Raw genomic sequence first — 12,478 nt, 5'->3', positions numbered from 1 at the left:
ATGGAAGCACAAAGTGGGAAATTGTTGGCTTGCATTCAGGAATAAGGTTTTTGCTCCAGAAATTTTATAGAGTGCTTCTAGAGTTTCCGTCTCACCCTGCTTTAATGCTTTACAGGTACAGTCTACTGACACTTGTCGCATATATTTTTTTGTGCCAATTGAAAGCTCCTTGCCCAAATAAACAGACACAGGACTGTGGTGTTGAAAAACAGAGCAGAACAATTTTAAACCTACGGTAGCTTTGCTTTGCCAATGCTAGATGGAGTCTGCAAATCCTGACATTGGGGACACTACGTGGAGTTAGTATAGTATTTCCAAGCAACTCTACGGACACAACAGTCGCTCTGCCTACAGTACTTGCAACGGTAATAATGATCATGACATTAACAAAGATGTATAGAATTTGTCAAGACTACAGTTGAGAGCACTAAGGTGGTTTTAAATGATTATCAATAAAATAACACTGGTGATACCAAACCAAAGATACCAGCAACTGCTTTTTTCCAGGAACAGCGCTACCAACAGCAGCATAGCGGCAGCCTGCCTTCTTGAAAACATGATGAGAAAGAAGAAAAAAGCCACGCAAGAAATGACGACAAGTTGCAAGAGAAAAAAGTTAAGTCATCTGAAGTTTCTTCCAACAAAAATAACAAAAATAAGGCTAGTTGTTCGGTTCAGCCCTATTCATAAAGTGCAGGATATGAATTCCAGGTGACGCAGCCAGATTATTTGGAGAGCTGAGAAGTTCTAACACAGCACGGTGCAACTATTGGGTGCGGCCTGAGTTTATTTGTCAATTTAAAATACAAATTCCTGCCAAAACCTCAAGCTGTGCCTCTGTTATTGTCATCACAGGGAACGATCCACAAGAATATGCCAATATTGTCACGTGCTACGTGTGAGCCCTGAAGGAACAACGAAGAAGTGCGCACACAGAAAAAGAGGAAGTTCGGTATCCTGCCGCTAACGGACCAGGCTCAGGTCAACCTGCCTATGTAAATAGCTTTTGTAAATAGAACCTGTAACAATATGATTATACTCATCCCTGACAGCAAACTGCCTTTTTAAGGTTTTAAGTTACAGCTTTATGACTAGTTATGTCTCTCAGTTATTGCCACAATCCTTACCATCCTGATGGCAGGCAACTGCTATTGTGTCTAAAACATCGGAGTTTAAAGATACTGCCCACCAAACAGGAAGGAATGTTCCCACGTTGAAAAATTACACCTCAAAATATTCTGCCACACAATCACCAATTTCGCACCACACCTTGCAGCAGGTTAATTTGGTGAAAGCGTTACAGTGTTGCAAGAAAAAAACGCTGGCATTCATTACACTTATCCTTCCAACGCTGCAACCAAATTGCAAAAATTGATAGGGGCTTAACGTAGTTGAAGCGAGTAGACCTGCGAAAGCAGGTGTTCATTCTTCAATTGTAGGGGGCACTTAAACTCCGTCTTAGGGGTGGGGCATGATATCTTCAGTGGGTTAATGCCCGTGTATGCTGAATTGGTAATTCCTACTCAAGATTTATAGATGCCGGCGAGTCCTCATATACCACTACCAGCGCAGAGGAGCAGCGGTTAAGCGATGCGCCACTGCACTGGCAGGTGGCTGTTTCTGTCCCAGCCACCCGTCGGGATTTTGTGACCCATGTTGCTCTTCCCGAGCAACCTCTCGCGCAGATGGCACGACGCTCGTCTGAATTTACCCGAGCTTACCCGAGTTACTACCCGAGTAACTCGTGTAAGCTCGGGTAGTAACTAGAGTTGCTATGCAATGGCACAAGATCGTACGTGCCATTTTTTCCAATACGCTTATGGTGTTAGCTTATGGTTAAGCGTTTGGTTTAGCTCGTGCCAGCTCCCTGGCCAGCACAACGCTGTCACGAGCTGTGAAACCCAGCGCCTGTGCGAGGGTGGTGCCCCGTGGGTGTGTAGGCGACAGGCGGCAGTGGCGCGGCGCCATCTGTTGGAGCGCAGCCGAAGCGGTTGCTAGGCAACAGCGACTCAAGGTCGTTTGGCAGCCGCACCGCCACGAGCATACGCGACGAGCCGAGCTGGGCTCCAGTAGCGTTACTTTCACAACAACAAGTAAAAAAAAAAGAGAGGGACTCACCTCCAGCCGTTTTCAGTGTCGTGGCTGAACAAGCCGTCGGACACACTGGCCACAAACTGCCCTCCTGTGATGAACACCTGGTTGATGGTGACCAAGAGCCCCCGCAGCTCGGCTGGAGCCACCTCAGCTATGTAGACTGGCACCGTCATGGACGCCAAGCCTGTCAGGTTAGACAAACACCGCATCTCTCAGGGCAAACACGCCGCATACAAGTAACGAATGTTGAGCCAATTATGTGGTGCCACTGCTCACTCAAAAGCGAGAAGAATGACTGAAATGGTGTGCGCACCATCGCCCATAAAATTTTTACCCACTCCCAAAATCTTATTCCTAAACTTAAGCAAGGACAGTAATCTTGCACTGATTCCTGTTCACTTCTTTAATTACATTGTTTGGCTGATACAAACATGAGTAGAAGGAAGTGGACAAGATTAACACGTCTGATATTACTGACAATGAGTACCTGCCGCTGAGTACGATTCAGGAAACTAGGAAGAGTGATGTGTGTTTTTTACATAGTTACCAGATCCTAGTAAAAAGAAATAAAACACAAAAATTTGTCAGGACCTGCATTCAGGATGCACAGAACAGCCTGGTGTGTACAGTAAAGCATAATGTGACACGTCGGAATGACCAGATCACATTTGAAAGGCAAAAAGAGTCTTTATTTCGACACCGAACCTGAAAAAAGTGTTAATGAGGGCAATCCTTTCATTCTTTAGAGGATGCAAGGTAAACCGCTACAAGATTAATTTGCCACTCCTGTGCCTGAGGGCACGGTTTTAAGGCAATAGAATACAGAGCAGGTGACCCAGCTAGCTTAGTGTGGAATTCACTCTAACTGTATGCGTTACTTTTGTCTGATGGCCAGCATGGCCCGGGACTAAGTTATCACGTCAACAGTGATAAGTAGGCCTTGAGCTCCACTTTGGAGTAACTACCGGTTGAACACTAAAGATGTGCTCTTTGGTATCAAGTTGCAGTGTGGAAAGCCAAGGTCCAACATATGTATGCCTGAAGTCCTAAAGACCAATGCAGCCCACACTCATTTGAACGCTTCCTCTCTTGCATATTGCCACATGCAAGGCCTTCTTTTGGTTCACCACAATTGCACAATGTTATCATACTTCTTTTCCCAGATATAATGCCTAGCTATCATTATCAGATAGCTCACTGATCATGCTGTGATTGGCACTGCTTAGATATCTGCAAAGTCACTGGCATGTGGGAAGATGCGTTCAAGAAAATAGCACCTCATCAAAAGGCCTAGCTGGCACTTGTATTGCAATTGAGTATTTTATTATCTTTTTTTCGTAAGTAAAAGTGTGTTCGACAATCAATTTTCTTTTCACTTCTTGATTTGTCAGTCTGCATGCTGTCACCCTGGCAGTGTGCTGGAGTGCGTACAACAGAAGCGAAGGAATGCTGGGTCGCGCAAGAAACGCCCTGCAAAAGGACCCGTTCTGAGCAGAACATAAGTTTAAAACTTTAGGTTTGGTTTGGTTTATGGGGTTTAACGTCCCAAAGCGACTAAGGCTATGAGAGACGCCGTAGTGAAGGGCTCCGGAAATTTCGACCACCTGGGGTTCTTTAACGTGCACTGACATCGCACAGTACACGGGCCTCTAGAATTTCTCCTCCAAAGAAATTCCAGCCGCCGCGGCCGGGATCGAACCCGCGTCTTTCGGGTCAGCAGCCGAGCAAGTTTAAAACTTTAGGATAGTGAATACGAGAACTGCTGTGTCTTAGAATAAAATAGTTGCTACTTAGCTTTTAGTTTGCATTATTTGCTTTATTTTACAGTTACATTATTTCTTTTATTTCACATAGCCTTTTATTTTACAGTATTATTCCTTTTTATTTTATTTTATAGTTAGAGCATTACTAGTGGTATTATATTTTGTAGTAATATTATGAAATGTTTTATTTTCCCTTAATTTTCCCTTAAATGTCCCTTGACGTGTACCCGTTCTTTCACGCCCATTCTCCTTCAACCTAGGTGTCAGCCTCCGAGGCCAGGTTTCCAACCCATGCTTTCTTCTCAACGCAGTTGCAGCCCCATAGCTACTGCGCAACCACGCATGGGGTGCCCTAAACTTAGCCTACAATATAACGCACCTAATAGCATCGCAAATAATTCCCAAGTAAATCCTGCACCAAAGCACCCTGTCCATTACTACGCATAGCTGCTCACAGGGAAGGGACTGCCTTTTTCTATTTGTCAAAACAAAAATAATTTGATACCTCTGAGACAATTCGCGTAACTATTACGAAGTGCACACCATAATTTGCCCAAGCAAAAAGTGACAAATTATGTAAACATTCGGCCTTCTTTTACTAACGGATTGCACGTCCTTCTTTTAACTTTGAAAACCAAGTCTAGAATCGCCTTACTTCAGGTCTGAAAGTACAAACTACTAAAATACAACTCCTAAAAGATGAGTCAGGTCACTGCACAGGAAGGATCTTTTACGCTGCACAAAGAGAACATCTGCACTGTAGCTAGCCTTAGAATATGCACAGTGAGCCAAGTTTTGTTGTTCTTTTTCTATCCCCTCTCTTTTCTGTGTTTCCCCCTCCCTTCTAGTCCTGCGGTTTCCACTGGTGAGAAGCAAGCATGCACAAGGGCCTGAATCACTCGAAACAACTGTCCTGCTGAGAGCTAGGCCTAACCCCATTGCCGTCCACCATTATTCCTAGCGCCAGTTTGTGCCGTTTCCATATCACAAGCTTTGCAGCTGGATGCATGCTGCAGCCAATTTCGCAACACTCTGCACACGGGGTGACTCACATAACAATGACGAGAAGGCCCCCATCATGGAAGACAAGGGTAAATGACAGCATGTACATGCAGTAAAGAGGTGTTTTATTTCTTTTGTATACTGAAATTTTTTAGCGAGCAGGTGCTCAGAATCAATTGACGGCCCTCCATTGTGTCATGCCTCATAGCTAGGGCTTGGGCTTTTGAGCTCTCACTTTTTTAATAATTCGGTGAACTGTTCTCACACTTTCTTTTAGTGGGGGGGGGGGATATAATGTGGTATTCCTGTGCGGCCAAAAGTCACTTGGAATTTATCTATGATATGATATGAAACACTTTATTTTCTTTCAACTGAAAGTGGAAGACAAGGCAAAAGGCATGGAGCCTGACAAGGCCTCGTCTCCCGTCTGAAATTCGCAGTGGGCAGCTTCAATACATATACAGGTTTTCCTCCTGTTGAAACGGTACACATAATGACAGAAGAATATAAAATACATATAAACACAGAATGATGGTTATAGGTTAAACAAACTTCCGCGGTGAAACAACACAAAAACTTAGGTTTCGCGACAACACATTTTAGTGAAGACATGAATTAGCGTTTGTGATGGATGACACTGGCAGAAAACCGGGGCAAATTTACAGAAACCAAAGGTTTGCATACGCCTCACGGGTACCTATATGTATAAATTATCTTCAGTGATCTGTACAAATTCTTTATAAGTTGATTTGAATGACTTACATGCTAGCGTAAAATCAATGTAGCGTCCATGGCGGTTAAGTATCTTTATTACTTGATAATCAATATCCTGTTTACCATAATTAGTTATAATTCTTTTAGTTGTATGTGTATAAGTTCGAAAGCTGTAGTGTGGCGACCTACCTGAAAGTCTAGTGTAAAGCTTTTCTTTGTGGACTAATTGCATCAGCTTAGAGGAGTATACTTTATTGGCCGGTAACATATTGTGTCTTAAGAATAGTGGCTGGGTTGATAAGTCACTTATTCTGCCTTTATAATTTTCAAAAAGACGTAGAACGCATTTTTGCAGCACGAGCAACCTATCATAATTTCCTTTCGTCGTAGTGCCCCACACTAATATTGCATAGAGTAGACGTGAGTAAAATAAAGTGTAGTATAGAGCTTTTTTCAGCCAAAGAGGGATAAGTGGAGCTATACGGCTCATACAGCCCACAGCGCGAGAGAGATCGGTTAATAGGTGATTAATATGTGGGGTCCAAGATAAATCCTCACTAAACCAGACACCTAAAAATTTCTGTGCTGGTAGCTGATCAATGCGTTCCAGTCTGAAATTAAGTGTAATGCTTTCTTTAGTAGGTTTGTTAATGGGCTTGAAAAGTATAAACTTCGTTTTGTGCGTGTTCAGTTGCAGACAGATCTATGCCGGTCTGTCTACCCGAGCATTTGATTTACCAGTATTTAATGCACTAATGGTCATTAATTACCTACTGTTGAAGGAAATATTTTCGAAAATGGAATACTAAAAGAAGTTGTGCGACAGAACTGCTGAACACGAACGCAGGTTGAAGTTGATTTCTAAAAGATTTGCCATGTCATCACCACGCTGTAGCACAAGAGCGTGGGAAACAGTGTGATCTATGTATTGAAAACAGTGATGGAACTGCCGCTGAATCCTCGTGGCAGCCAGAACGTGACGTCCTTTCGAGATGCTTGTGCATCGTTTCGAGCATCCTTACATGCAAAGGAGAAACGTGCTCACTTAACCAAGAGACTGCCCTAAGCAGGTCATGACAGTGAACAGCGCTACGCTAACCGACAAAGTTTGGCGATAAGGTGGAGCCTTCCAGTCTGCAGACATGAAAGGCAGCGGAACGATATGTCTAAATGCACAACCGCGCTGCTTAATCAAACGGAAGTCCATTCCATCACATCCTTGGCTTCTATGAGTTACTATTCCTCTTCTTTGAGTGTAACTTCTTCTTGAGAGCCAGTTAGCTGCGACGCTCATGTCAAGAATACTGACCTCTTTCATTTAATAAAACCGCATTTCAAAAATTGAATTCAGCATACGTTTATTGTTTTTTGTCTGTTTGTTTAAATCGAAAAAAGTCCAACACATACTCATAGCCACTGAGCCGCAGTGGCTCAGTCCGCGGCGGCTGAATTTCTTGAAGGCGAAATTCTAGAGGCCCGTGTGCTGTGCGATGTCAGTGCACGTTAAAGAACCCCAGGTGGTCGAAATTTCCGGAGCCCTTCACTACGGCGTCTCTCATAGCCTCAGCCGCTTTGGGACGTTAAACCCCAATAAACCAATAAACCAAAGTATAGTTTTAGCATCTGAAAGCTTGTAGTCACAACTGAGTTGACTGTAGTGTACTGGGATATAGCACATATGTGCACCAGCGCACAAAACGCCCTTAACAGTAATAAAAAGTGATAATATATTCATAGGCAACTAAACAATAAACAGTATATGACCTGCTGCGGTGGCTCAGTAGTTACTACGCTCAGCTGCTGACTAAAAAAATGTGTGTTCAATCCCGGCTGCCACGGCCAAATTTCGATGCAGGCTTGGCTTGGTTTATGGAGGTTTAACGTCCCACAGCGACTCAGACTATGAGGGACGCCGTAGTGAAGGGCTCCGGAAATTTCGACCACCTGGGGTTCTTTAACGTGCTGCACTGACATCGCACAGCACACGGGCCCCTAGAATTTCGCCTCCACCGATATTCGACCATTGCAGCCAGGATCGAACCTGTGTCATCTGGGTCAGCAGCCGAGCACCATAACCACTGAGTCATGCGGCGGCTATTGGAATGCATTGTACCAGTAGTGCTTTTGTAGGCGGTTGAGGAGGAACCTGGCTTTTATGAAAGGATGACTTTATCTCATGGAGTCTCAGCCTGTTCAGCTATCCTCCATCTTCATGCATTGTTCTTTAGATTCACAATCTGTTGGAGGCGTAACTCGTTGAGCAACAGGAATTCCACACAGTTGGCACTGGAAGTTACCCGAATTTAAGGTTGTGAAGGAGTCATTTCCTGTGAAATTTTGTGACTAAACGTATCTGATGGTTAGAGACAGTTCTCATGTGGTTAGTAGACGATCTCTTGATTAGACAAGTGTTCTTGACATTTTTGCTGGTTTCCCCTTAAACTGACACACAATATTTGCATGTAATGGGCTAAACTCCTTGGAATTTTTCAGTCCACTCAGACAAATGAAGTCTTATTCTAGTACAGTAAGAGTAAGTGCTCGAAACTGATATGCCCACAAAAGATTCACTTCCTACACAATCCCGAGTTGGACGTTAGGAAACCTTTATCAAAAATGGCAGGTAACATTTTTCTTCCTTGGCACCTGTCCAGCACAGTTATCTATCAAAAGCTTCCACCAGCTGAGTTCCAGTAATCAGCGGATGTCGCGAATCAAAAGCCGCATGAATGCAAAGATAGCTACCGACGGGTCGAAGACAATAGCGCGGCAGGTATAGTGCAGCCTTGCAACGCCCGCTAGAATGCGCGAAGCTCTTAAACTGGGTCACGAGGTTTATTTTTCAGAGAAATCACGGAGATAAACTAAAGATATAAGCGCCCGAAGGTTTCCGCCTGCAGCGAAAGGGGGGTTTCCATTGTCTCCGCAGTTTTGCGCCATGATCTCGGCACGCGCCACAGGAATTCGCGATAAGTCGCGCGATGGAATCACGACGCTCGCTTGCTTGTTCGCATGCAGCGTATCATCTTGCACGGCAGGGACGGATCGCTCGCTCGACAACCACGACCCCGATGGGGTGATGTTTCAGCGCGCTGGCAGTGCCGACAGGTGCGGCGCACGGAAATGGCAAGGTCATAATGCAAGCGTTTTAGTGGCGAATGGAAACTGAAATGCAGCTGCGCGGTAGGAAGCGCGATCGCGATTACTCGCCGACAGCAGTAGCTGCAAGTAGATCACAGCATGGGAGAAAAGATATGTGACTCAAAAGTTCCTGACAGCGGTTGCCGCGGTACTTTTCCAATCGCCGTTACCAATTGGTGTTACTTTCCAATCATTCGCGCCCGCGTGGGCAGTTCGCAATGTCGAACTCGTATATGCTAACCCACGCACCCCGCCGCGTCCGAAAGCATCAGCAAAATGCGGGATAGCGTAGCACAGTCTCGGGGGTGTTCCCATACAAAGCGCCTTGGGTGCGCAGCTGATTCAATTAGAGGGGGAACCGACGCGCGCATGGAAGCTGACAGGCGTAAACCCCGTTTTATGTTTCCGGTCTCGAACGATCACGAGTGCGGAAAGACAGCTTGAAGACGAGAGACGCGTCTGACTCAGCGTCACACAATACGCAGATTCGCGAAATTAAGCGCGCGCACGCAGCTGGAAACGCGCGTGTAAGTATAGCGAGCGCGTGCAAGAAGTGAAACCTACCTATGCCAGCTCCGACGATCAGGCGTCCGCCCAAGAGCATACCCTTGTTGAAGGCTACTCCCATCAGCACGGCTCCGACGGTGAACACGAAGCTTGCGACGAGTATGACGGGCTTGCGTCCGAACGCGTCCGTCGCCATGCCAGCGACGATCGCGAACGCCCAGGCGCCCGCGATCGTGACGGAAACCACGAGCTCCTGCCACAGGTAGTTGAGCTGGAAGTGGCTCCGCAGCTGTATCATGGCACCGGACACGACGCCCGTGTCGTAGCCGAAGAGGAAGCCCCCGACGGCCGAAAGCACGGTGGTGCATATTAGCAGGCGGGTGACGGGCACTTTGGGGGGCTTTGACGGGCCGTCGGCTATGATGCTTCGGCGCTCTTCGTCTTCCTCGTTGTGGAAGCCATTCATGTCGTACTTGGTCTCGCGCGCCAGCTTGAATAGTGCTTCCTCCTGTCCTTCGTTTCGATCGTAGCCAGGTTAGCGTCTCTTTTCCCCGACTGAAGGATTGCGGTAATTAAGCGATACCACTCCACCGCCACCCGACTGCCGCCGCTTGCAGGGCTCCCCGCAAGGTTCGACTGCTTCTGTCAGGAGGGGCGCAGATGGAAAGCGCCGCTAGGGGGCTAGTGCGCGTCAGCGGCGCGTGCTCGCTGCGTGGCGCCACCGTCGGCCCAGACTGGGTTCTGTGTGCGGCCGCAAAGTCGATGTGATTAATCCGAACGATGAAAAGCTCTGAAAAATAACATTAAATAACGGAAGCTCACTGCCATATCAAGACACAAGAGAACGAAGGAGTTGCCAGAAGGGTCACATTTTAATTACGGCGCACCACACTCGCGGGTGCAACACCTGAAATCAAAAGTGCAGCTTTTCCACAAAGCGAGTTAAATTGCGGGAAAGCCCGCACTACAAAGTTGTTCCTTTATTTCAGTTCAAAGTGGAAAGTGTCATCGCGTGCGCACAGCATGTAGTAGGGGGCGCGAGTGAAGACTTCCAGATTCTAAAACCAAGAGAGTGAAAGAGGGAATTGAGCCTTTTCCTATACTCTGCCAAAGCCGTGCGTTAGTTGCAGCAGAGCTATATGTACGCAGCCCACCTTCGTCCTCCATTTAAAATGTCCGCCAATTTGTGTACGTTCACTAAAGAGAAAAATTTAAAGATACTTTGAAGATATATGAATTATATATCCAGCCACGGAAGTTGAAACAAACTATACAGCCCATATTAGTTAATTAGCCGTAATAACAACTAAATTTTAGGCCTTCATACGCTTCGTATATCACAGCCGTTGAGCGTGCAGTTCGTGCAAACGACTTGAAGTTTTGTTGCTGTTGCTTTGAATTTCGATGTGGATTTCCAAGCCAGACACATACAGTCAGCGTCTTTCAGCGAAACCAGCCAGTAATATCAAAAAGTAGTTTTTATTGGTTCGGAAGATTATTTTTGAGGCAGTAATACTTGTGGAGGCGGACGTCACAAAACAGGTGATTCTTTTAAACTGTCATGATGGTTTACCGAATCATACTTAACACCTGTAATATTTTACTCTTGCATTTAGAACTGTAGTTCTCAGTTTTACAGCTGGCGATTGGTAATACACATACCAATTGTTGGGATCCCGAAAACGCAATTGTAATCTACGCTATGGCGCAATGAGTTTTGGTCATCTCGGTGCGCCAACCCAAACCACGCAGCTGTGGTGCGGGCGCAGCCTCACACAACTGCACACCTGCACACGCCACCAACACTGCCATGGATCCGAAATAAATGGGTGCCTCCTCTTCCAGCCAGATCGCTGTTTGATAACATTACAGTTACGAAACTCTTCGTGGGGCCATGTATCGAATTCCGGGTATCTGATGGGGCCAAGATCTTCAAGTTAGCGGATTGTCACGCCGTTTATAATAGCGGAATTCCGAAGAATTGCTTAAACCTGATCAAAATATATACAGTGGAACCTCGTTACATCGAAGTTGAAGGGGTCCTGCGATTACTTCGTTATAGTCGTAGCTTCGTTACAGCCCGCGTTGACCGGGCATCCAAGGGGAATCGCCATTATTTCGTTATATCCCTTATTTCGTTATAAACCGTTCGCTATAACGAGGTTCGACTTGCAGAGTGCCTCCAGCTGGTTAAGCTTGTATAGGAGCCGCCACGATCTGCTAATCTCCAGAAAATAGCCGCAGATTGTGGCCGGATTTTGATTTGAAATTTTATAACTGCACGATATGTGCCACCCACCATGCCTTGTGAAATCCAGTTGCATGATCAAAAGCAGGATGCAAAGCATAAGACTTGGCAGTTTCGTCGGCCCTTTCTTAATCTATTATCTGCTGTTGCGCCAAATTTTCCTCGCTTCCTCTCAAAACCACTTCGAAGTCCAAGTTTTAGCAACTCGTTTTTTTTTTTTATGCTGGCAAAGTTTGACCTTTTTAATCACTGTGTAGGGGGTGCGCCCTCAAGCCGCAGTGGTCGCTATTTTTTCGTCCATGCAGCACGTACGGCGAAAGGATGAAGCGCATGTCTAATCGGCTTATGTCCTCCTCCTCTGGCCTGCACCGCTAAAGTTGGGCGTTGGACACCAAAATGGCGCCCATGACGCCATGTGAATACCTTCCTAGTTGCCATCCTCCCATTATTAATGGAACGCTGTGGACAAACTGAAGTTGGCCTGGGCCGCCGCGGTGGCTCAGCGGTTATGGTGCTCGGCTGCTGACCCGAAAGACGCGGGTTCGATCCCGGGCGCGGCGGTTGAATTTCTTTGGAGGAGAAATTCTAGAGGCCCGTGTACTGTGCGATGTCAACCCCAGGTGGTCGAAATTTCCGGAGCCCTTCACTACGGCGTCCCTCGTAGCCTTAGTCGCTTTGGGACGTTAAACCCCATAAACCAAACCTGAAGTTGGCCTGTATCGATATAAGGTGTACCGCGTTCTAATCACAAGGAGTCCACTCGCACGAAAAGCTGAACTTTTAAAAGCTAGAAAAGAACGAGAAACGAAATACAGGTGTCGCCATCATCGGTTGATTCCGCAAGTAAAATGGACGCGGCGACACCAGTTTTTAATTTCGGATCCTAGAGGCTAGGCTACATCGACATTCACTTCAAAATGGTGGAAACCAGTCCTTTTCGGCAGGATGACAGGAGTTCGGATAAACTGGCGGGAGTTTTTTTTTATATATTCAATTTTCTACGCCGTGA

The 12,478-nt window shown here is 46.1% G+C and overlaps 1 protein-coding gene across 1 annotated transcript in view; it reads right to left on the bottom strand.

The window, feature by feature from the left end:
* The window catches only part of LOC149327830 (proton myo-inositol cotransporter-like), a 31,859-nt gene extending 21,966 nt beyond the window's left edge, over window positions 1-9,893 (bottom strand). Inside the window, exons 1-2 of the mRNA XM_089564095.1 lie at window positions 9,279-9,893; window positions 2,119-2,278 (exon numbers count right to left, since the gene is read on the bottom strand). Of these exons, the coding sequence (XP_089420221.1) occupies window positions 2,119-2,278; window positions 9,279-9,687 (569 nt within the window). The 5' untranslated portion in view covers window positions 9,688-9,893. The remainder of the gene's footprint in view (window positions 1-2,118; window positions 2,279-9,278) is intronic.
* Window positions 9,894-12,478: the final 2,585 nt, after the last annotated feature.

Source organism: Amblyomma mixtum, chromosome 10 (genome assembly GCF_055824585.1).
Source record: "Amblyomma mixtum isolate Tamu chromosome 10, ASM5582458v1, whole genome shotgun sequence".
In the NCBI taxonomy this organism is placed as follows: Eukaryota; Metazoa; Arthropoda; class Arachnida; order Ixodida; family Ixodidae; genus Amblyomma; species Amblyomma mixtum.
Note: the sequence above shows the minus strand (reverse complement) of the source record. Positions and strands in the feature narration are given on the sequence as shown.